General features: G+C 46.3%; 1 protein-coding gene across 3 annotated transcripts in view; it reads left to right on the top strand.

The window, feature by feature from the left end:
• The window catches only part of MICAL2 (microtubule associated monooxygenase, calponin and LIM domain containing 2), an 82,165-nt gene that overhangs the window by 28,434 nt on the left and 27,495 nt on the right, over window positions 1-26,236 (top strand). Inside the window, exons 5-16 of one of the 3 annotated variants that reach the window (XM_018555388.1) lie at window positions 2,392-2,547; window positions 4,537-4,637; window positions 5,942-6,199; window positions 6,699-6,814; window positions 12,144-12,267; window positions 13,805-13,895; window positions 13,989-14,136; window positions 14,923-15,126; window positions 15,704-15,713; window positions 16,462-16,551; window positions 21,291-21,359; window positions 23,829-23,978. In XM_018555388.1, the coding sequence (XP_018410890.1) occupies window positions 2,392-2,547; window positions 4,537-4,637; window positions 5,942-6,199; window positions 6,699-6,814; window positions 12,144-12,267; window positions 13,805-13,895; window positions 13,989-14,136; window positions 14,923-15,126; window positions 15,704-15,713; window positions 16,462-16,551; window positions 21,291-21,359; window positions 23,829-23,978 (1,517 nt within the window). Of the gene's footprint in view, window positions 1-2,391; window positions 2,548-4,536; window positions 4,638-5,941; window positions 6,200-6,698; window positions 6,815-12,143; window positions 12,268-13,804; window positions 13,896-13,988; window positions 14,137-14,922; window positions 15,127-15,638; window positions 15,640-15,703; window positions 15,714-16,438; window positions 16,552-21,290; window positions 21,360-23,828; window positions 23,979-26,236 lie in introns of all 3 variants that reach the window. The other 2 variants (XM_018555370.1, XM_018555381.1) reach the window with 2 other exon arrangements.

Here is a 26,236-nt window from a genome sequence, read left to right as displayed (position 1 = left end):
TCTCCATTGTTCCCTATGTGTAGGGATCGATCACTATAGATGACTCCAGGAAAAATCCCGGGAGATTGTAGTAGCCCGCTTACACCCCCGTGCACCCAGCCTAGGCATCAATGCTTTTACTCAAAGGTTGAATTGCATTTTTACTATCACTCGGGACACCCTCCGGCCCCACGCACCACAAATCACGTATCCCGCTTTCTAATTAAAGACATAAGTAGTCTTTATTTTTTGACGTTGTCACTCACATGAAGGAAGCAGAGCAGCGGGTTTTATTGTTCCTTTTAATTCCCGTCTTGTTGTGTGGAGTCACGGCTTGACATTGAGATGAGCGCCTCCACCCAGCCGATGCTCCCTATATAACAGCGGCCCTACGCTTCCCCTCCCTGCGCCATGCTAATTATTTCCTAATTGTCTCAATAGAGAAGATTTGCCTCCGGATGCTTGAAGAGAAACGAGCCGTGAGTCAGGGAAGTGAGAGCGCCGCTCAGGAACGAGCGCAATGTGCTAAGGATAGAAACTCCGCTTAGCTTATAGTGGGAACTAGTGTCAGATATAGTCCAGGCACACTATGGGGTCTGCTTGTCTTCTGCCCAGCCATACGTTGGGTGAAGGCCGTTCAAACGGCATTGCCGCCACTAGATGGAGCTATGAGGCATAGGAAATTCACATACTCCATGGCTCCATCTAGTGGTGGGAATGCCATGCGAACAGCACTCACCCAACGTATGGGCAGAAGATTTATAAATAGACTCCATAGGGCATTCACCCAGTGTATGGCTGGGCATGTGATTTATAAATAGACTCCATAGGGCATTCACGCAGCATATGGGCACTCCATAGGACATTTACCCAGTAGAATGTTCATAAATAGACTCCATAGAGCATTCACCCAGTGTATGGCTGGGCATGAGATTTATATATAGACTCCATAGGGCATTCACCCAGCATATGGGCACTCCATAGGACATTCACCCAGTAGAATGTTTATAAATAGACCCCATAGGACATTCACACAGTAGAATGTTTATGAATTGACCCCATAGGACATTCACCCAGTGTATGGCTGGGCAGAAGATTTATAAATTGACCCCATAGGACATTCACACAGTAGAATGTTTAGAAATAGACCCCATAGGGCATTCACCCAGTATATGGCTGGGCAGAAGATTTATAAATTGACCCCATAGGACATTCACCCAGCGTATGGCTGGGCAGAGTTATAAATATACTCCATAGGGCATTCACCCAGCATATGGGCAATCCATAGGACACATTCACCCAGTAGAATATTTATAAATAGATCCCATAGAACATTCACCCAGTGTACAGCTGGGCAGAATGTTTATAAAGAGACCCCATAGGGCTTTCACGCAGTGTACGGATGGGTGGAAGATTTATAAAAAAAGAACTAAGCAAACAGCTCAGCTGGAGTTCTCCTTTAAGTCCCCCTTCCATGTCACCTCTGACTGTGCGTTGTGTCTGTCCGTTCCTGCGGAGGATAAAGTTTTTATGTGACAAGGTGTTTCCTGGGTGGCGCAGTGCTCTGGGTGTATCCAGCCGCCTCTGCGAATGGCGATCAAACACCAATATAACGCACAATCCCGCCTGGGATCCTATAAAAAAGAAACAAATTTCCTCCAGCCAGACCCGGCGAGCCGCTTCATTTGTCGCATTCCACTTTCCCTTTTAATGACGGGAGTTACGGCCTTTATAAGGCGTCTGAAGTGTTTTAAAGGCTTTCCTGCAGATTTACAGAGTGCGCGATCATTCAGAGATTAGGGGGGGCGGTATTTATCAAATCTGGAGCAGCTGCGCACGGCAACCAATCAGCTTCTCTCTTCAGTTTGTTCAGTTAAGATTTGAAAATGAAAGAGAAGCTGATTGGTTGTCTTGCGCAGCTGCTCTAGATTTCGTCTGCTCCAGTTTCGATGTTTTTTGGACTCTGACGCACTCATTTGAACACGGGGGCTCAGCATCATGTGTGGGCGTCACCCAGGGCGGTACATGCAAATACAGCCTGCCTAGGAAACGCCCACCTCTCTAGACTGACACCCGCCCATCAAGACACTTCAATATTTGCATAACTCCTCCCACTGCTTGCATCGGGGCTAAGGGCTTTTGAGAAGAGTACTCAGGCGGGACGCTGTGATGTATTCAGGAAGCTATGTACAGCCCCCCTGCTGGCCCCTCCCACCAGCCATGATATGCCTGCATTGCACAGAGAAGCACATAATGAAAACGGGAAAGCTTTATTGAAATGTCATGATGCAGATTGATGAGGGACCAGGAAAGGCAGATGAAATGTCTCCTTCTATGTGATTGAATGTATGCAGATGTCGCCGTACACGCAGGTGGCCCCCTTTTAAACATTCGTCCCCCTTTTCACTGCAGGATTCCGAAGGAAAGAATTCCGGGGTAAACTCGCCATCGCCATCACGGCCAACTTTATCAACAGAAACACGACGGCGGAGGCCAAGGTGGAGGAGATCAGCGGCGTGGCCTTTATCTTCAATCAGAAATTCTTCCAGGACTTGAAGGAAGAAACAGGTCGGTCCTCATTCTGGCAGCCCGCTGCGGCTCCGGCGCTTTGTGCTCAGGGGTGACGAATAGTTCAGGCGGAAGTCAGCCGGACTGAAATAGAAACTCACCTGACAAAAGAAACTCTCAGTGAATACACGCCTGGGTGCGTGTAGAGCCGACTGACACCCTGGAGCTGGAATCCCGTAGAAGCCGTGACACGTTCACGTCATTTCATAAGCTGGTTTCAGTCTATAGAGATCTGCAGTTTCATTTAAATAACGGTCCTTGTTCAGGCGCTTCCTGTTGTGGGGTGACAACCCGCTGTCTCTGCCTCCCAATTGTTGTTCTGCGTTGTCACATGCAGGCTACAAGCCGCTGTCCCATAGCGCAGGCACGGTCCACCATTGTCACCATTATGAAGCCTCCAACTTCATCATGTACAATGCAGGAGCAGCAGTCCTGCATTGTGTATGAGGACACCGAGAGGCCTGCCCACAATCTAGGAGTGAGGGATGAGGTAAGTGTATCACCCTATTAATCACCCCCAAGAGCAGGGGTAGGCAAACTCCAGACCCACAACTGTGGTGCGACTACAAAACCCATCTGGGAGTCATGCCTGTGGCTGTCAGAGTCTTGCAATGCCTCATGGGATTTGTAGTTGCACCACAGCTGGAGGGGCGGAGTTTGCCCACCCCCATCCTAGACAAAACAAGCAATTAACCTTTGCCGTGTGGAGAAGGGCGGCCCATTACATGGACATCTTTTACACCAGCCCAGGTTGCTGACTTAAATGTGCGACCCCACTGGGGAAATTCACCCCCTCTAGTTGTCCTGAGGACAGGAAGTGATGGGAAATCCAGCATTGTAGAGCTGCCATCAGAACGGGAAGCGGAAAATCTTTCAATGGGGACATGGAGGGGCATAGGGAATTCCCATACTCCTTGGCTCCATCTAGTGGTGGGAATGCCGTGTGAACAACATTCACCCTGTTCCGGTGACAAGAAGAGGGGATTTTCTAAACTTTGGAGCAACTTTCTCTCATTTCCTGTTGTGTCTTTGGGACAGGAAGTGATGGGAAATCCAACATTTTAGAGTTGTCTTCCAAACAAGAATCAGGGTGGGGGCGGGGAATCTTTCAATGGTGACAAGAAGATATTTCCTAATACTTTGGAGTAATTTTCTCTCATTTCCTGTTTATGTCTTTGGGACAGGAAGTGAAGGAAAATCTCCCCAAATGGACAAAGCCCACTTTTCCCCAATACTAGACTCAAGACATTTTAGAGTTGTCATCAGAATGTTTCAATTGCGACTCCTGTTCCAGTTACAAGAAAAGGGGATCCCCTAATGCTTTGGAGCAATGTTCTCTCTTTTCCTGTTTATGTCTTTGGGACAGGAAGTAAAGGAAAATCTCCCCAAGTCTACCAAGGCCACTCTTCCCCAATCTTCTACTCTAAACATTTTAGAGATGTCATCTGATATTTCAAAGGGGACACCTCTTCTGGTGACAAGAAGAGGGGAGTTCCTAATACTTTGGAGCATCTTTCTTTCATTTCCTGTTATGTCTTTGGGACAGGAAGTGAAATCTCCCCAAGTGGACCAAGCCCTCGTTTCCCAATCCTATACTCAAACATTTTTAGACTTGTCATCAGAGTCTTGCAATGGGGGGCAACTGTTCCGGTGGCAAGATTAGGGGACTTCCTAACACTCTGGAGCAATTTTCTCTCATTTCCTGTTGTGCCCTTTGCTACAGGAAGTAAAGGAAAATCTCTCCAAGTGGACCAAACCCCCCTTTTCCTCAATCCTTTACTCAAAACACATCTCCTGGCTATACAGTAGATACACTTTAAATGATGTCCCAGCTCGGCCTGCGTGTTCCGTGTGTCTGTGCGTGTCGTCTATGCGTCCTGTAATGTTACAATGTTGCAATGTATCCAGGATTCCGCTCTGTAGAAGACATCACTGGCGGCGTCTCCTGGACAATGAACTCCTAATGTGTTATCTCTTCTCTGCTTCCAGGGATCGACCTGGAGAACATCGTATATTACAAGGACAGCACACATTACTTCGTGATGACTGCCAAGAAGCAGAGTCTGCTGGACAAGGGGGTCATCCTCAATGTAGGTGGATCACATTCATCCCTCAGGTCCCTCAGGTCACATTAAAGAAACTTCAAATACAAAATGTATAAAACGTGTATAAAAAGACTTCCTTTAAAGGAGAACTATGAGGTGAGTGATTTTCACCGATCCTCATAGTTGGAGCCGACGTGTGACAATGAGACTGTCACAGGTCGGCTCAGTAGATCGGGAAGTGAGAGAACACATACCGGCGCTCGCTCACTTCTCGATCCTGTCTCTGCAGAGAGCCGTGACTGTCACTCACGCCTCCCTGCAGGGATTTCCCCTCCTCCCCTGTCCGACCCTCCAGCGCTGACTGGTGGAACGGACGGGGGAGGGGGCGGGTGCAGCTGGCTCTGCCTCTAGATAGGCAGAGCCAGCTGTCAATCACGCAGCTGGGCGGATCTCGACAGTAATGTCGGGATCCGTCCCGGCTGCGGCGATCTCAGTATACCGCGAGCTGTAGCTCCCTATATACTGAGCTTTGGGTGACAGGAGGACGCTAGTTTGTGTCCTCCCGTGACCCTTAGGAGAACTATGGAGAAAAACACTGACCCCATAGTCCTCCTTTAACCACCCGAGTACTGGAGCAATTTTTTCCTTTTTCATCTGAATTTTTGGATAGAAAATTACTTTAAACCCCCAAACAATGAAATATCCTCTGAAAGCAGAGGCCCCGGAGAATAAAGAAATGGTAGCTGATTTTTTTTGATGTCGCACAAAATGTACACAAATATTAATCTAATCGATATTTTTAGGAAAAAAACCCCCTCTAAAATGAATTTTATTGCACACAAACAGGGCCGGATTTCCCACAAGGTCAACCGAGGCCCAGCCACTAATTAAAAAAGTGATAAAAAAGTTAAAAAGAAAGAAGAAATAAATAAATAAATAAAAAGTTAAAAAGTTAAAAAAAAGTAAAAAAAAAGAAAGAAAAAAAAAATTAAAACTAACCCTGCCGCCACCACTGCCCGGTTACCATTCTCCATTGGGGAGGGGGGCACAGAGAGAGTAAATCTGGCCCTGCACACAAATAATATAATACAAAATGTTTTTTTTGGTAAAATATAAAAGAAAGGGTCATGTTGAGTTAGATGCCAAACAAATATATGTTTCCGTCTCTGTCTCCATTGGAGAGGTTTCTCATCTGGACAGGAAGTGAGTAAAAATCTTTAATGAAAATAAAGACTGCAATATAAAACTCCTTTCCTGCTCTAAGACTGTTTGGCCCTAACACATAATAGCTTATTGAAGAACACGATCCCGCCATGCAATGCCGAGCCACGCATTTGTATTCTCTGCAGGATTACGCTGATGCCGAGATGCTGCTTTGTGCCGAAAACGTGGATCAGGACAGCCTACAGTCCTACGCCCGGGAGGCCGCAGACTTTGCCACCAACTACCAGCTGCCGTCTTTGGACTTCGCCATCAACCATTACGAGCAGCCGGACGTGGCCATGTTTGACTTTACGTCGATGTACGCCTCGGAGAACGCCGCCCTGGTCAGAGAACGGCACGGGCACCATCTCCTGGTGGCCCTCGTCGGAGACAGTTTACTTGAGGTTGGTCAACTTATGAAACCCGGTGTCTACTCGCCGTAACGGTCCACACAATGTGGGGCTGATGTCTCATCATCAAATTGCTACTAAAGCTGTGGCTTTGTAACCTAGCCATAGCTAGACCGGTCCCTTCGGCCTGTCTCCCCCTTCAATGGCATGACCCTTGGCGTCCCCAAGTCCAATACACTCTACAGGACGTGGTGACTCACAGGACCTTAGACCACCGGAGTGGAGGGGGAGCAAGGATGCAGGGTCCGGCCTAACAGCCAAATGGCTGCGAGGTTCATGTTAGTATACCTCGGTTATTTTCATCCCTAGACCAAAATGAGCACTTAAACCCTTGCAGTGCGGGGAAGGAGGTAGCCCCACTGCAAGAGTTAAGAATATTTATGTCTGGAGTTCTTCTTTAAGGCCAGTGTTGCTGCATTGCCCCGTTCTTCGACCTTCATTTATTGGGTGTCAGACTGAAAAAAAACATAATGCATCTCTTTCTATCTTGCAGCCTTTCTGGCCCATGGGGACCGGATGTGCCCGGGGATTTTTGGCAGCCTTTGACACGGCCTGGATGGTGAAGAGCTGGGCTCAGGGAACACCGCCTCTCGAAGTCCTTGCCGAAAGGTATCGTTTCTCTCTTTACCTATTACCTTTTTTTTTTTTAATTCACTACATTGCAAATTAAATAATATTTCAGTTTTAGTTCCTTTTTCTGCATTATTTTGGTCAGAAAGCCCCTACAGTCCATGGATATGGTAGTAAGCAGCTGTTAATGCAGCAGGAGTTTTCTCAGTTCTGCTTCTGCATGATCTGTGATGTAATCAGTGTAATGTAACAGAGAGGGTGGTTGGGGTGATGCAGGGGTGTCAAGGTTTGCATATTAGCTAGTTCCTCTTCACAATAAACGTAAATGTGGTTTATTAAGACACTATAAGGCCAAACATTTGTGAAAACCTGACTATTGCACCTACCGTGTTTCCCACAAAAATAAGACACTGTCTTATATTTTTTTGGGCTAAAAAGAAACACACTAGGTCTTATTTTCAGGGGATGTCTTTTTTTTTTTTTTTTTTTACTGTGCAACAAAATGTACAACAATCCAAAGTTATCTGGTATCACTCCGCCTGTCACAGTAGCCGGTGCTATAAAGGAAGTTTCTGCTAATGCGGCTCTGCTCCCTCCGCCGCCGCAGCCTTGCTTTCTACAGCGCCGGCATGCTTTGCCATCAGGGACAGCGGTACCAGCGGTGCAGCAGTGGGGACATCAGACAGTGGACGGCGCAGTAAAGTATGGTACCATTTACCGGTACACAATACAGTACCATTACATTAAGCAGTGCCTTCAGGGGGACAGCAGTTGGTGAAGTATGGTAGTGGAGTGCTCCCTGTCACTGCGCTGGCCGGAGTGAGTCCCCTGTCATCCCCTTAATACAGTATGTCCCTGCAGGCTGATACCATCTCTCCTGCTCTTCAAGTTCCCCCCCACATGCTACCACCAAGCTAGGTCTTATTTTCGGGGTAGGCCTTATATTACAGGAATCTTGAAAAATAGTGCTAGGTCTTACTTTCGGGGTAGGTCTTATTTTCGGGGAAACAGGGTATACGAGCTTCTGGGACATCCCATTCCAAAACCATGGCCATTACTATGGAGTTGACCCCTTCATGCAGATATAAAGGCCTCCTCTCTTCTTGGAAGTTTTTCCACAAGATTTTGGAGGGTGTCTGTGGAATCTGTGCCCAGATACTGATGTTGGATGAGAAGATCTGGCTCACAATTGGCACTAGTGTTCACTAGGGTTGAGGTCAAGGCTCTGTGCAGGACAGCTGGAGTTCCTTCACACGAAACTGGTCAAACCATGTCTTTTTGGAGCTACAGAGCTATAACAGGCTTCTTCTTCTTCTGGGAAGTCTTCCATGAGATATTGGAGTATGTCTGTGGGAATTTGTGCCCATTCAACCAAAAGAGCATTTGTGAGGTTAACTACTGGCATTCCAGCTCATCCCAAAGGTGTTCCTTAGAGTTGAGGTCAGGGCTCTGGGGTGAAGGAACTTGAGTGGTTTTCACAAACTGGTCAAACCATGTCCTAATGGAGCTGGCTTTGTAAACAGGGGACAGGCATGGTGGAACAGAAAAGGGTCCAGCAGCCAATTGGCTCCAATGATCAGGTGAGTATATCTTTGTTATTTTTGTCCCCAGATGAAAACGAGCACTTAACCTTTACCCTTTATGGAGGTGGCTTTGTACACAGGGGACACTCATGGTGGAACCGAAATGGGCCTTCACTAAACTGCGACCACAAAGTTGGAAGAGCACAATTGTCCACAATGTCTTCGTATGGTGTAGCATTACCAGGACCCTTCACCGGGAACACCAGAACTTAATCATATGGAGGGATGTCCTCATAAAGTGTTTAGTGATCTGAGTTTCCCATTTTTAAAGCCTTGCCTTTCATTTAAACTGGAGTTCAATTTTAACAGGATAATATGTGAATATTTCCTTTCAACAGTCAGTAAATGGACAGGAAGTGCCGTTGGATCTGTATCTATGTTACTACCGTGTTTCCCCGAAAATAAGACACTGTCTTATATTATTTTTGGCTTAAAAAAACACACTAGGTCTTATTTTTTTTTTAATGTACAACAATCCACACTCATTCATGTAGAAAAATATGGTGATCAGGGCAATCAGGGTTGCCGTGCCTTTCCAAGAGCAATTTGCTAACAAATCGCTGGCCAGAATGAGCGAAGCACGCTATCACTATGGATTCCTCACAGGCCGAGTGCATTTGGTATCGCTCCGTCTGTGACACGAGTCGGCGCTATAGAGGAGGCATTGGCTTATACGGCTCTGCTCCCTCCGGTGCCGCCTCGCCTCCTCTAGCGCTGGCTTCGTTGGCACTGCTCATTCTCTCCTGCCTCTCCCGCAGCTATTTAAGTTCCCCCTTATGCCACCACCGGCCCTGGGAATAGTCACAAATAGGTCTTATTTTTGGGGTAGGTCTTATATTTTAGCAATTCCCAAAGATAGTACTAGGTCTTATTTCCAGGGTAGGTCTTATTTTTGGGGAAACAGTGTATCCTCCGCCTCTATTTCCTTCTCTGGTGCTGTACATAATCTGTCTGTTACACTCTATGGCCCTCTGAACACTTATCACTCACCATTAAACTCAATTCCCCCAGACTCTGTCATTTTCCCACTCTTCCCTCATGCTGTGGTCATGAATCTATACAATTCCAAACTCGAAATGCCCTTTATATTGTGAACTAAACAAACCAACTCCCATGACTGAAAGGTCCTCTGTTTAAAACCTTATAGCTTTGGACCATCATGGCCGCTGCCCTGTTATCCTTTTCCATAAGCCCCTGTTGTTGGGGACATGACGTTGGTTTCATATAGACTTCTATCCCTTACAGAACTGCTGACGGCTTTCACTTTGACTTCCATCTGCTACCAGAAACGTCCAGCTTCTTCTGTTTTGCCATGTGACACTTAACTCCATTGCCCCCCAGGACAGGAATAGCCATCAAGGCTTTTTATAGATCACCATATGGTCATATATCGCAGTTCTAAAGATGGTTACATTGCACTCCTTAGTGGAAAGATTGGAACACTGGGATTTACTTTCCATGGACACGGAGCCATTGTAGGAAACTCAAAATGGACAGTTTTGGCTACATAACAATGTCCGCTTTGGGGTTCCATATTGTAAAAAGGGCATGGGGGTAAAAAAAGTAGATGAAGGCATTGTCAGGGGGGAGTACAGTGATCTCTGTGAGAAGTAATAAATACCTGGAAGTGACACAATACTGAGCACACATGTACCTAAAGTATATTGTAAACCCATGTACTGTATGTAAAAAGTATATGGCTGACTGACTATACAATATTCTTAAGGCTGAAGCTAATCTGCTTATATTTTGCCTTCCATGGTTCCTTCTACCCCACCAATCCCCCCCTCCCCCATCCCAATCAACATGCTGGTAAAATTATTAAATGAAGCCTTTCTGTTTTCACAACATACCTTATTTTAGACCCAGCACTGTCATCACTGGGTCCCTTTGCCTCTCTGTGCAATGCAGTAAGTTCATGGCTGGTGGGAGGGGCCGGCAGGGTGCTGTACATAGCTTCCTCAAAACATCACAGCACCCTGCCTCAGTACTTCTCGGTCCTGATGCAAGCAGGGGGCTAGCTGTTGATAAATATCAAAATACCTTGATGAGGGGATGTCATTCTAGAGAAGTGGTAGTACCTAGGCAGACTGTATTTGCATGCAGACCACCCTAGCTAACGCCTGCTCATGATGCTGAGCCTCCATGATTGTAAGAACTGAAATCCAATGTATGAAAGGGGCAGTCAGGCAGGGAAGGAAAGGCTTAGATAATGCTGGACATCCTACAGCTAGGAAATGAGGCGGGTTCTATCTGACTTGCTGCAGCTTCTAATGCACATTGTGGAAAGCTCCCAGTGTGCAGTGATTATCAGAGGAAGCAATTTCAGTCCAGGAGAGGAGCCGGTACAACTGTGCAAGACTTAAGGCAAGGACGGTGGTCAGATAGAAGACTGAAGGTAGGGCGGAGGTCAGATAGAAGACTGAAGGGAAGGGCGGAGGTCAGATAGAAGACTGAAGGGAAGGACGGAGGTCACATATAAGACTGAAGGGAAGGAGGGAGGTCAGATATAAGACTGAAGGGAAGGACGGAGGTCACATATAAGACTGAAGGGAAGGACGGAGGTCAGATAGAAGACTGAAGGGAAGGACGGAGGTCAGAAAGAAGACTGAAGGGAAGGACGGAGGTCAGATAGAAGACTGAAGGGAAGGACAGAGGTCAGATAGAAGACTGAAGGGAAGGACGGAGTTTAGCTTTAAGTGAATCATTTTTTGTGAATCTGTTACAAAGCTGCTTATTCGGAGATCCTGCCAACAACAGGACTTCCAGTTTCAGGCTGACAACGCTAAGCCACTGCCTCGTAATTAGCAGCAGCATTGTCAGTCTAATGTGCGCACTCCTTTAGTTGGCCATTGGGCTACCTATCAGGTATGCAGGAGGTTTGTACAGACCTGATAGTCAGCCCAACGGTCAACTGAAGGAATAGGCTGACAGCACTGCTGCTAATTCGGTGACAGTGGCTTAGCGTTGTCAGCCTGAAACAGGAAGCGCTGTTGTGTGCAGGATCTTCAGGTAAGAAACATTGTAACAGATCCCGGAAAACAAACTGCTTAAGTACCTTTTATACAGAGAGGCATGATGCCAAACAAACTGAAGAATAGATTTTGGTTTTACATACACTTAAGCAGACATACATCTGCTGCTCGGTCCACTTTTTATTGATGATGGTTTTTCAGTCTTTGACGTTAGTTATAAAAACCGGGAATGTTCCCAGATCTTCAACATTTGAGACTGGCCGTCTAAATTAAGGACAGCTGGCATGTTCATACGGTATCCCCGTGTGCTTTATATATATAAAAAAAGAGCTACGCTCACCGCGGCTACACAACATTCACATTGCGGTCAGCGAGCTGAAACCTTCAGACAAAAATGAAAAGTTTGACTTTAATGTGGAATATTCTCCTAGCTGGATTCAATCTAACGCGTGGCGTGCTTGCGTGAGATCATAACTTCTCCCCGAACGGTAAAGACGTGTCCTTGATTCATTTCTGACTCACTTGTCTGTGGTCGCCAAGATTGAAATTCATCTGACAAAATTTTTTTGAAAAAGGAAAAAAAAAAAGCATCTTGTTGTGAGTGCACAAAGAGATGACATCATGTAATGTATGGTGTGCTACATATTTACCCTGCAAATCACGGAGCATTAGACGGAAAGACGGCTTCCCCTCGCCACAGCGCCACATGGCAGTTTTTGGCAATGGTTTCCGAAATGGAGGAAATATCTTAAGAGTGATGATTCTCCGGAGGGGGTTGTAGACATCTGATTATGTTCTGTCTTGTTTCAGGGAGAGTCTGTACCGTTTGCTACCTCAGACGACGCCGGAGAACATTAACAAAAACTTTGACCAGTATACGATTGACCCCGCCAGCCGATACCCCAACCTCAACTCCAGTGTCCGGGGACATCAGGTGTGTGTGCACAACGAACGGGGGAGAAGAAGGAGTTACATTCAATACAGCCAGTTCAATCTCAATCTATTTGATGGCCGGTTGAATGTGTTCTTATGTTACAGTGTATCTATAGCCAGAATTTTAGTTTAGTTTAGATCCTTGGTTCTCAACTGGTGGGTCGTGACCCAAAAGTGGGTCGCGACCTTGTTTTCAGTGGGTCGCCACGTGCCTTCCACTTTTCTATGTGAGATGCTCCTCAGCCTCCCCCTAGTGTAGCAATATCAGTTGTTGCCGTGAGCAGCCATTCAGAATATGCTGCCTGGCGCCAAGTGTCAGCTTGAGAAGGGGTGGGCTGGAGGTATGGCCGCGAGGGAGCTTCATCCATACATGCATTGCTTACAGTTTCCTCATGTGACCTACAGGGCGCACCAGGGAGTTGTACAAGCAATGCATGTATGGATGGAGCTCCATCACAGCAGCCAAGTACTGGACCCCAAGCTGAGGATCACACACACGGTACCGCGATGCCGTGCGTTCCATTGCAGTGCGACTTGGGTCGCCACTTAATGTCCAAGGACAAATGTGGGTCCTGAGGTTACACAGGTTGAGAACCACTGGTTTAGATGGAGCAAATTGTCATTTGGTGTTGGACTGACAACTGCAGTTGTGTGTAGCTGGGAACTGGGATGGGGATATTTCATCAAAGGATTCGTCAAGGGGGGGGGCGGCATCTCGGTGCTGCATTTATGAAAGGTGGTACCCGGATGCAGATGAGTTCCCCACATACCCCCACAACCACAGGGCCAGGCCCTTGGGCTCTTGGGCATGGAGACACAGTGCTTTTTCAGGGCCCCCCTGGAAAAGCACCCTCCCGATGTCAAGGGCATGTGGCCTGGTATGGTGCAGGGAGGGGGGCGCTCGCTCGTCCCACCCCCTTTCCTGCCCTGCCAGGCCAATGCTCAGATTAAGGGACTGATATGGGATTTTAGGGGGGACCCCACTTTCCCCCCCCCTTTTTTGGGCGTTGGGGGTCCCCATTAAAATTCCTACCAGACCTAAGGGGTCTGATATAAATTTGGGAGGGGGATCCCACGCTGTTTTCTTTTTTAAATCACACTTTTAGACTTTGCAGGGAGTTGGTCCGCTTGGGCTGGACCATTCTCCCTGCTCCGGCTTTGTTTTCAGCTGTGCCGATCCGAAGCATATGCGTTCAGCTTGGCTGTTTACTTTGGCTGCTGTACGGGCCATTGTGAATAGCGCATACAGCAGGCCATCGAACCGAAGGGTTTCTGCAGCCGAAGTGAGCCGAAGGATCAGCTGAACGTTTGGCTAAATCCTTTGGCAGCTTAGTGAATAACCCCCACAGTGTAACCGGTCAGCGGGGAAGCCATCTTGCCAGCAGCCATGCAAGGATATATCAGTTGTATAAGGAGGTGATCTTTGATTTGATAGAAGGTGTTGGCAATAATGTCTGAATTATTTGTAAATGAGGTTTTACCTATCCAGTTAGAGATCAAATGTAAATGTAACTTCCGTGGGATATGTTTGATTGCAGGTGAAGCATCTCTACATCACCAATGAGCTACAGGGCTGTCCTTTAGAGAGAGCAAGTTCCATAAGAAGGTCTGTCAATCTATCTCGGCATGGTAAGTGAAATTCTGGACCCAACCTCAAGCTTTGCTCTGATTTGCTGCTTTTGCAGAACTTCAGCCGATGGTCTTCTCTCCTTGTCCCACCAGAGTCCGACATTAGACCCAACAAACTTTTAACCTGGTGTCAGAAGCAGACGGAGGGCTACCGGAATGTAAATGTCACAAACCTGACCAACTCCTGGAGAAGCGGCTTGGCCCTGTGCGCCATCATTCACCATTTCCGGCCAGATCTTCTGTAAGTTGCTCACAGTTTTTGGCCCAATACCCTGGAGTGTCACATGATTCAGTAGTTGATATAAATGGGCAGTGTAAGACTTAACAAGGAAGCATGATTAGTGCACTTCAATGGAAAATGGCGTCACAGATAAATCCTTCGATTGCCTATAATGAACATGGAGCATTGGCATTTCTAGGGTTGGTGTTTCTGTGATTGGAATGAGGAAGCCCGCTAATAGGAAGTATGCCCATCCATGATATACTAAATATGGGCTACCCCCTTATCCTGAGGTGTTTCAAACCTCAAGTGTAATCTGCCTATATTTTGCCTTCCTTGATTCCTGCCCCCCCCCCCCTCGTAAACATGATAACATGTTTAAGTACGGCCATTCCATTTTCATTACATACCTTATTTTAAGAACTGAAATCCAATGAATGAAAGGGGAAGGCTAAGGCTGGAGTTCAGCTTTACATGGAGAGTGAAGTGGAGAGGAGGAGAGTGATTCAGGCAGATTAATGGGACAGGTTTCAGTCAATTCTTTCCTTATCAGTAGCCAGCCGGTGGCATTGGGAAGGACCACTTGACTGCCTTCCCATAAATATGCATAGCATTGGACTAGTAGCCTTCAAAACAGTCTGTGGGTTCCACCCAAAAAACATTCCACATTGCCCTAAATGTTCTGCTATTATTCTGTCTTCTACCCGAATTATCAGATAAATCCCCAATATCCGTTTATTTCATCTTGTTGTTTGTCCTGAATTTTTAATGATGAGCCTGTCGTTTGATATTGTTCCCCCCCACCAGCGACTTTGACTCTTTGAACGAGGATGACGCTGTCAGGAACAACCAGCTGGCCTTTGATATTGCCGAGAAGGAATTTGGAATCTCTCCAATCACTGCGGCCAAGGAGATGGCATCCAATGAGGAACCCGATAAGCTTAGTATGGTCTTGTACCTCTCCAAGTTCTATGAATTATTCCGGAGAGCCCCGCTGAGGCCTGTTGGTACGTAGCTCTGCTTGACTATGAATGTTCTGAGTTCCCTGGATCTGAAAGGTGGTTTTGTACTAAGTTCTTCATAGCTGAAGTTAAACATTGCTATCTTCAACCTGAAGAAATGTACACGTTGCTGTTGCAAACCCAAAAATAATTCCTTGTTAATGTATAGTAGGCAGAGCCATGCAGATCATTCCTGTATGACTTTGTTATCCTGCTGCCCGCTGGTTTATAGAGCACATACAACCTAAATATAGAGCCATTTATCCAACTGTCCATTCAGAGCCGCCATTTATAGACCGGATACATCCTAAATATAGAGCCATTTATCCAACTGTCCACCCAGAGCCGCCATTTATAGACCGGATACATCCTAAATATAGAGCCATTTATCCAACTGTCCATCCAGAGCCACTGGATTATAACCTGGATACATCCAAATATAGAGACATTTATCCAACTGTCCATCCAGAGCCACCAGTTTATAAACCAGATGCATCCTAAATATAGAGCCATTTATCCAAGAGTCCATTCAGAGCTGCCATTTATAGACCAGATACATCCTAAATATAGAGCCATTTATCCAAGAGTCCATCCAGAGCCACCAGTTTGTAGACCAGATACAACATAAATATAGAGCCATTTATCCAACTGTCCATCCAGAGCCACCAGTTTTTTAGACCAGATAAACATAGAGCAATTGATCCAACTGTCTATGCTAAACATAGAGCAATTGATCCAACTATCCATCCAGAGCCACTGCTTTATAGACCAGATACATCCTAAATATAGGCCCATTAATCCAACTGTCCATCCAGACCTGCTGGTTTATAGACCAGATACATCCAAATATAGAGCCATTTATCCAACTATCTATCCAGAGTCACCGGTTATAACACAGATAAATCCTAAATAGGGCTTTAGCCTTCTAGCCCACTTGACTTTGTGTTAAGAAGCCAAGGATTCTTCAAAAGTATTTTAATGAGGAAGTTTTCGGTTGGCCACAGTGTCCAACCTTTGCGCTGGAGGAGGCTAACAAACATGAACCACTTGTTGGTTAAATGCCTGTATATTTTACGCAGTACCTATAAACCAGTAATTCTTTGTGCACCACCGACCCCTTGAGAATAATGGAATGATTTGCATGGCCCCAGCCAACAATTTCAGCTATAGTTGAACTGGGCAGCGTTCATGTCCTGTATTGGGAGGTGGACTCTGGGATTCTTATTTTAGTTCCTAATTTGTGCTTTACATTTTCGTCTGCTGAGGTGGGTAGTCTGGCCTTCCCTCCTTCTGAAACACACTTGCCTCCTTTATGTTCACAGTTTCTTCCCGCAAGGGCAATGAGAACAATGGGGAAGCTTTGTCTTCAAAACCGTCAAACTTGATATTGAACAATTACCTCAACTTAACATTACCAAGAAAGAGAGTGCCAAAGGTGAGACATTGAATAACTTTTGTACTGAGCGTACTTGGTATACAGAGTAATCATATGATTATTAGTAAATTTACTATTAAGTACACAGTTAAAGGCAATGCAACATGAGAAAGGGAGAGAAGGAAAGAGAGTAAGAGTGATCCAAAAACAAAATTGTCTTGGGGTTTTTTCAGAGATTGTCATGTTTGACTGGATCAAACATAATAACAGTTTAAACTGGCTCCATGTCACAGTCTGATTGTACAATCTTTGAGTAATCTCCAATAAGTTTATCTGTAAAAAAAATAAGTCAAGGCAACTGGACTTGCTGTATTTTTCTTGAAGCCGTTTCACTGGTCATGCGACCAGCTTTCTCAATTCGGAATGACTTGCACAAAAGGTTCACTGGGAATAAATATGGTGAATGTTCCTCCAATCCACATAATCTGTTAATCGCAACCAGGTGTTGATTGCATTTGCATAATTGGAGCTAGGAGGTGTTAAAACAGCCATTACCATTAGGTTATTCATTCAATATACAGGATACTGTATGACCAAATGTTTGTGGCCTATATGGACTTGTTGGATATCCCGCTCCAAAACCATGGCCATTAATATGGAGTTGGCCCCAGCCTCCACTTTTCTAAGAGGCTTTACACAAGATTTTGCAGTGTGTCCTGGGGAGTTTGTGTCCGTTCAGCCAAAAGAGCATTTGTGAGGTCAGGTACTGATGGTGGATGAGAAGACCTGGTTCAAAATTGGTGTTCCAATCCATTTCAAAGGTGTTCAGTAGTGTTAAGGTCAGGGCTCTGTGCAGGACACTTGAGTTCCTCCACACCAATGTTTGACTGGATCACACTTATAACAACAACTTAAACTGGCTACATGTCACATTCCAATCTCTGTGTAATCTCCAATAGGTTTTTTATTCAATATACACTATGTGGGCAAACATTTCTGGACACCTGACCATCAAACCTATATTAACTTGTTGGACATCCCATTCCAAAACCACAGCCATTAATATGGAGTTGACCCCAACCTCTACCCTAAGAATGCTTTGCACATGATTGTAGAGTGTGTCTGTGGGAAATTGTGCCCATTCAACCAAAAGAGCATTTGTGAGGTCAGGTACTGACCTCACAAATGGTTAAGAAGACCTGGCTCTCAGGCATTCCAAGTTTATCTATTTCATCCCAAAGGTGTTCAGTAGGGTTGAGGTCAGGGTGGGGCCATCTTTAATATTGATTGAACCCTGGGCAAACATTTTCTTGGGTCCCCAGCCCCTCTCCCGCCATGCACTTTCGCTCTCTAAAAGAGTGGATAGGAGGAGACATCATAGGGGGATGTCACCCCGCATGAGACACCACGAGGTCGCGCTGTGCAAGCATACAGCAGGGGCAGAGCAACACTATGCAATGCAGATTGCATAGTAAACAGAACGGTGACACGTGTGTGTCTTTTGCAGGCTCAAGGGGCAGCTGCTTTGGGCCCCACAACAGTGACTGGGGCTGGGGCAACTGCCCCTTTTGCCCTGCGTTAAAGACAGCCCTGGGTCTGGGCTCTGTGCAGTTCCTGTACAACACTCTGGTCAAACCATGTCTTTATAGACCTAGCTGTGTGGATAGGGCCAAAGTCAGAAAAGAGCCTTCCTCAAACTGCTGCCACAAGGCTGGAAGAGCAAATTTTTGTAAAATGTCTTTGTATGCTGCAGAATTAATAGTACCCTTCACTGAAAACACCCAAGCTCAATCATTTGGAGAGGAATTCACATACTTTTGGTCATATGATAGGTGTGACGGTCAGGTATCTATGAACTGTTGGCCATATAATGTGTATCCAATCAGACAGGCCTGATATAACACTGCTGTTGGTAGATCTAAAGAAGGTTGTCTAGTATGACTGTAACCTCTGTGACCAGTTTATAGGACATTTCCAGTATAGGTTCAGTAACCAGGTCATTCAATATCATGTAGGACAATGGAGGGACTTATGTATATGAAGTTTCTTCAACAGGATTACATTGGACAGCTGTTCTGAATCTCATTAAGCCTCCTGTACATTGTGATTTATTGCGATATCATTTAATCCTAGATAAATAAATCTTAGATCAGTTACTCCAGCACGGGAGGAAACGTCCTTTGGAAATTCGCATTAAACAAACGTCTCCTCCGTTCTGTTTCACCCTCGTCCTCTTTGAAACGCCCAGCGTAGGTCAGACGCGGCGGTGAGCAGCGAAATCGACATCCCTTTCATCTGACAACATGCGCTAATGAGGGGGAGATAAGTCCGAGAGGTTCTCATATGGATGTCATCACAAAAAAATTCCATGGCAGCAAAACACAGGATCTCCACGTCCCCGACAAACATGATGTCATCTAATTGCTCCGCAATCGAACTCAATTCAAATTACCTTCTGGAGTTAATTGTTTGGGACGCCGCGGAACGCAGCCGGTTGAGAAACTTAAGCCTTCATTTTTTTTTTTTATACGTCTTTCCAAGAAATTAACCAGATTCATAATTTGACTTCGCTCCCACCCCTCGGAATTAAACAAAAAATCAGAGTCGGGTTGGAATCCATCACGAAACGCTTATCTCATGAACGGAGCTGCGTGCGACGGTCAGAGGAGGGCCACCCCCGCCCCCCTCAGTCTGGCTCGCTCGCATATTAATGTCTCACGCTCAACTCAAAAACACTTGAAGTACAACGCAAGCACGTGTCGTGGTAATGTGGCCCACATGTGGGCTGAAGAGCCTGGCAATTATTCCGGCGTCACCCGGGTAGAGGTGAATTCAGTGCGTCGCCTCGTCTGATTCGCCCGCGCTTACTAAATTATTCCTTGGGTGGAACGAGAAAAAAAAATTGCGGATGTTTGTCTTCTATCAAGTATCAGATTTGTATAATCTCAAGAAGTGCGTCTGGCGTAGTTGTGTTCAGGGCTGTAACTATATGGGATGGGGCCCCATAGCAAAACCATTTAGGGCTGGTGCAAACCTAGGCGACACCTTACCGCGCGTCAATCGTGCGACTCCTGACCCGGCGGATTGCCGCATGTCAGGAGTTGCCCAGGTGTGCACCGATTGCGCTGTGGGTGCCATTATTTTCTAATGGCACCCGAGTCACGGCGGGCGGATTGCGTGGTTTCCCGCTGCGATTCCGCCCGTGCTTCTGAACACGATTACGGCAAAAATAATGGCACCCACAGCGCGATAGGTGCACACCTGGGCAACTCCTGACACGCGGCAATCCGCCGGGTCAGGAGTCGCACGATTGCTGCGCGGTAAGGTGTCGCCTAGGTTTGCACCAGCCCTAAATGGTTTTGCTATGGGGCCCCATCCCATATAGTTACAGCCCTGAACACAACTACGCCAGACGCACTTCTTGAGATTATACAAATCTGATACTTGATAGAAGACAAACATCCGCAGTTTTATTTCTCGTTCCACCCAAGAAATAATTTAGTAAGGGCGAATCAGACGAGGCGACGCAGTGAATTCACTTCTACCCGGGTGACGCCGTGATCGGTGCACACCTGGGCAACTCCTGACCGTGCATCAATTCGGTGTCTTTCCTATTCATCTAATAACACAGAATACTAATTGCTTTTCATAGCAATCACATAGGCTCCTATACTATGTATACATTATTGTACCCAAATGTATCTGACAAATGCTAAAAGCATTGTGTAGCCAGACAAATTTGGGCCCCTGTGCTTTAGGGCCCTATAGCAGCTGGAAAGGTCTGCTATGGCAATAGTTACACTCTTGGATGTGTTTAAACAGAACCTGCAATTGCAAATGGCAATCCAATGACTTTCTAAGCCACTGAGCAAGTACATAGCAAGTAAAATCATGTTTCCTCATCCCTCTATTTGTCCCGGGTCAATCATTTTTGAAGTGTTGACGTGCGGCCTGGAGATCCTGCCATGGAGGTCCTTCCTCATGCACTTCCTGTTATAGGGTGACAACGATCGGTCCTTGTCTCCCAGCTGTGCTCCTACATTGTCACCCTGCCACACAGGCTTCTGATGGACACAACAAGTGACCTTTCCGCACACATTGCACAGACAGTCCAATGACTTTCTCAGTCACTGATGCGGAGCAAGTATGTCGCAAGTAAAATCACATTTCCTCATCTCTCTATTTGTCCCACGTCAATATTAAAAAAATTTATTGAAGTCAGGCCTGGAGATCCTGCCATGGAGGTACTTGCTCAGACAATTCCTGTTATAGGGTGACAAGGCCCTGTTCTTGTCTCCCAGCTGTGCTCCTACATTGTCACCCAATCACACAGTCTTCCGGTGGACATAACAAGTGACCGTTTCAGCACGCATTACAAACACATGGTCCACTGTTGTCACCATTACGAAACCCACCCTGAGAAATCGCATACAGCCATTGTTGAAGTGCAGGTAGTCAGGAAGTGACTTCAAAAGGGGTGCAGGAGACGCCATTAATTATTTTTGTGAACAAGATTATGGACACAGGTTGAAAAAAAAGGTTGAAAAAAAAAGTAGCAAGCCCATTGTGTTCCATGGGAAGTATAAATAGGGCGCCCCCCGCAGGCATTGTGTGTCATCACACATTCAGGTTGCAGTGATAACTACACCAATGTCTTCCTAATATAGACACACAGATATAGTGGGGAAAACGTGTAATTGTTACATTTTGTATCATTATCTGGATAGTATTGTCATTGGATTGGTCTTTGAAGCAGATCAATGTTCACCGGAGTAACTTTCTTTCCTTTTGTCTGTCAGAGTGAAAATAAGACAGACGAGAATGACGTGAACAAGAGGAGACGGAGGACGGTCCAGCTATTTGAAGAGGTTTGTTCCTAATAATTGGTGATGACAGTCAATCGGCCTCCGAGTGAGAACGCGAGCGGCGGCAGCGCCACGAGCAGATGTCTCACCGAAGTATCTGAGAGCAGTTAGTAGCAGCTGGAGAGTATTACAGCAAATTGCCCAAACAGAGTTATATTATCCATCCTCTCATTCATCACAAAACAGGGAAATGATTCTGCGGGGCGCTGCTGGGTCCCAGCGGCTGTTAATAAATTCCATTCCCGCCTGTGTATGTACGGCAGCAGCTGTGATTTGGAGAGGTTACTGTGGACTTCATAATTCGGCTTCTTCCCCCATTTTTTAGAGGCTACAGTGAAAGTGCCATTGACAGAGAATTCCATTGTGAATAGATGGCACAGTGAACAGTGGCCATCGGTGACGGGACCAGTTCCCTTAGCTCCCAAGGTGAAAAATGAGTTTGCCCCCCTTCACCACACCATGAGCTGTGAATTACTTCAGCTGCGTATGTTTGCACCATCCTCCTGCTGGAGTGAACATGGCAGTTACCTCTTTTGCCTACCCCTTGGCCTGGCTCTAGAGCCTATAGACATCTGCTGGATAGACATGGCAGTTGCCTCTTTTGCCTATCCTGTGGCCTTGCCCAAGTCCCTATAGACATCTGTTAGAGTGAACATGGCAGTTGCCTATTTTGCCTATCCTGTGGCCTTGCCAAAGTCCCTATAGACATCTGTTGGGTGAACATGGCGGTTGCCTCTTTTGCCTACCCCTTGGCCTGGCCCAAGTGCCTGTAGACATCTGCTGGAGTGAACATGGCAAATGCCTCTTTTGCCTATCCCTTGGCCTGGCCCACGTCCCTATAGACATCTGCTGGAGTGAACATGGCGGTTGCCTCTTTTGCCTTCCCCTTGGCCTGGCCCAAGTCCCTATAGACATCTGCTGGAGTGAACATGGCGATTGCCTCTTTTGCCTACCCCTTGGCCTAGCCCGGGTGTCTATAGACATCTGCTGGAGTGAACATGGTGGTTGCCTCTTTTGCCTACCCCTTGGCCTGGCCCAAGTGCCTATAGACATCTGCTGGAGTGAACATGGCGGTTGCCTCTTCTGCCTACCCCTTGACCCGGCCCAAGTGCCCATTGACGCGTGCACACTGATGACGTTTGGCTTATTTTCGCTTTACTTACTCCATATGAGCCTGATACTTCAACCTGGACATCAGTAGTCAGAAGTTTCTAAACTGTCAACTGCCTGACTACAAACTGTCTCCCAACTCCTAAGGCCTCATGCACAAGGGCGCAGGCCGTCAAACGTAAACTATGGGAGTATTTCCTGCACCGGGGATAACCAGCATATAGCCACCCATAGTAGTGAATGTGTCTAGTCACCTACACCCATTCACTACTATGTGTGGCTGTATGCCACAGCCGAGCACAGATACATGGCCACAATTTTCGTCCAACAGTCTTATGCACCCATGTGCATGAGGTCTTAGAACAGTGATGGCCAGCTCCGGCCCTCCAGCTGTTGTGAAACTACAAGTACCATGACACATTGCAAGATTGCCAGTTACAGGCAAGACTCCCAGAGGCAGAGGCATGTTGGTGATTTGTAGTTAAAGCACAGCTGGAGGGCCGGAGTTGCCCACCACTGCCTTAGAAGCCTTGAGAAATATCTCCCAGCTTGCGTAAACCTGCACATGTATAAAGCCAAATGCTCCTGAATATGGCCCCAGCTACGTCCTGGGTTGTACACATACAGCCACCTACACCTATTCTCTACTATGGACGCCACAGCCAGTTATGCCGGGCATAGGAAAATGTATCACTGAATGTGTTTTGTTATATCTGTTTGATAAGTCCCCCCCAAAAAAACCCCACCCTCAACCTATGCTATGGAGGAGAGGAGAGGATGAGCTGTTCTGTAGTCCTAATACACTTCCTGTCCTAGTGTGACAACACTGCTCCCCCATAGATACAGTATGGTCTGTGAGAGCTGTCACTCTAGGACAGGAAGTGTGTTACTAGCAGGGTCACCAATTGAAAATAAAGGGAAAACAATCCTGAGAAAAGAAAACTAATGCAGCTACCACCTCTAAGGACGCATAAGCTGCAACATATTACATTTCTGTTCTTGGGTTTGGATACATTTCAAGCTTTTCTTGTATTCTTTTGTGGTAAAAAGTGCATGACGTCAATTGGCCCTTATGGAGCACTGGACGGCTTCTAAGTTAAGTCTAAAGTGGTCTTCACGTTTCTTGAACATGGCGTCCTTTATTTACAAATCTCACGCTGCCCCCATCCCTGGAATCTTAGACGTTGGCTTTGCGAAAAGCTGGAATGTCTGGTATGCAGAGAGACTTTTAGCCGAAGCACTTGTGTCTCGTTCCATGTTGGGTCCCGTGTTTCCGGAGCTGCATTTTTGCCGGGGGCGGTGGGACAGGCAACGGGGTTCAACGGGCGCCACTTAAAATATGTCTCCTGTCTGGTTTTGCAGGCGGGAAACGTCGTAGGTGAAAGCAACGGATGCGGGAGCGAATGCAGCGACACCAAGGAGGTCATCAACCAGAACAAAGTCAGGTCAATGGCCACCCAGTTACTGGCCAAGTTTGAAGAAAACGCACCAAACACGTCCGTTCGGAGACAGGTAGGAAGCATAACTGTGAGGCTGCAAGGTGCTCTTTCCAGTATATGGCACGTTTGTGGTGGGTTTATTTTACAAGGCCTTTGATGTCGCATAAAATATTTTTGGTATCTGTTGGTGGAGCGCAGGACCCCAGAGTGGACCAAAACCAGTGGTCAGAATCATTTCAGAGGCAGCTCCCTGTCATCCGGAGTATCTTAAGGGGTCCCAGGAGTATTCTTTAGAATATCGCATAGGATGTTGAAGCAGATCCCATTGGCAGACCCCAACTGAGGGCTCTGATTGAAACCTGACGCATTTCAGAGAATGCATCGCTTTCTCTCCCGGTTCCTATGTAGAAAATGAATCCAACGTATTGAAAATGATGGGGGAAAAAGATTAAAAATCTCCCCTAAAAACATGTGCTGGAAACCCCCTTGGGAAGACCACAAATGAGAGCCCCCAATAAACCAAATGTATAGAAATGTCACCAGCACACCAATGGTTCAATGAAGAATGTGAAAGTCCATTTATTGAAGGAACATCGCCATTCAAAAACTCATCCTGAGCCTGATGAAGGGGACCCTGTTTGGCCCCGAAAGCGCTATTTTTCGAATGGCGATGTTCCTTCAATAAATGGACTTTCACATTCTTCATTGAACCATTGGTGTGCTGGTGACATTTCTATGCATTCCGTTTTTTCACTGTGCCAGCCGTGGTCGCTTCAAGCACCCACCTGTATATCAGGTATGGTTATCCTGTAAGGAGTGCAGCAAGATACTTGTTCCCCCAATAAGCCAGACACATTTCGGAGAGAGCATCGCTCCCTCTTCAGGGGTTCACCTGAAGTTGCTGCCCACAAGACTGGATAGGATGTTAAAGCAGATCCCATTGAAAGACCATAACGCGAAGCCTTGATTAAAATCCAATGCGTTTCAGAGAGAGCATCGCTCCCTCTCCAGGTTCCTATTTAGAAAATTCATCCATAGTATGGAAAATGGTTGAGAAGATAAAAGATCTTCTCTACGCATATGTGCTGGAAACCCCATTAGAGGACCCCAACTAGGAGCTTTTATTAAACCGAACACATTAAACACGTAAGAAATCTCCTCTAAGCAAATGTGCTGGAAGACCACAGCTGAGAGCTCCTCAACATGTTCCAGGGAGAGCATCACTCCCCTTTCAGGGGTCTTCCAACGTGTACAAAATGCTGGTTGGAAACATAAAAGATCTCCTCTACACATACGTGCTGGAAACCCCATTGGAAGACCAACAATTGAAAGCTCCCATTAAAACCCAACAAGTTTTGGAGAGAGTATCACTTCCTCTTTAGATCCTGAAGAGAGAGCAATGTTTGTTCCTGAACATGTTGAGTTTTCATAAAAGTTGTTTCAATTCAATCAAATCTCTCGGCGGTGGTCTTCCAGCGGGAATCTGCTTCAACATCCCATCCAAGCAAACATGAGCCTTGTTATAAACTTGTACAATGTAACTTCCCGGCCTGCGAAGGAAATTCTCTGTCATATTCATACATTATCTCCCTCTCATTTCCCTCATCCCTCTAAAGCCCTTACTGACAGGTTGGCCATGTTGCAGCTTCTCAATCAATGGAAACTTTGATGTTTCCAGGGCGGATTATATAGGATTACACTCAGACACCTGGGTTGGCGGTTTCCTCCCTTTTGCGCCAACACCCCCCTCCGTGCAGTGACATCACCCCAGGTGCCAACACACCTGCCGCTGGGGTGATGATGAGCCGTAATGAGCAAGAGCTGTGATGCCACCGGTGCAAAACACAGACATGTCTGGGGCTAATTGGAGGGGAATTAGTATGGTGGTGGAATGCTGATGAGACACCGGAGTGCAATTGTTAATTCTATTGTATAATCTTCACCTTGCTAATAGATACACAACAAGAATATCAATGTGCTTACTTACATGAGAAATATACTATATATATATTAAAATGAAACATGACAATTGTTTAATTTGCATTATCCCATTGTATCCAATATATATACACCGAGTGGCCAGATTATTATGACCACCCCATCAGTACTTCGTTGGGCCGCCTGGTGACTCCAAGAGATGATGAAAGGTGATGCGAGGAACCTGACACGGCACTGTTGCCCTTCTGTTGTCTTGTACAAGTCTTGCCCCTCCCCCGTTCTGCCCTAACATTGACTAGTCGCTGACGGCCACAATTCGCACGTTCAGACCCAGATTTTCGGCTGACAGTCCGGTCTTTAAACACTTTAACAACAGCTGCTCTTGAACATGTA

This window comes from Nanorana parkeri, unplaced genomic scaffold (assembly GCF_000935625.1).
Source record: "Nanorana parkeri isolate BGI_ZX_2015 unplaced genomic scaffold, ASM93562v1 scaffold10, whole genome shotgun sequence".
NCBI lineage: Eukaryota > Metazoa > Chordata > Amphibia > Anura > Dicroglossidae > Nanorana > Nanorana parkeri.
Note: the sequence above shows the minus strand (reverse complement) of the source record. Positions and strands in the feature narration are given on the sequence as shown.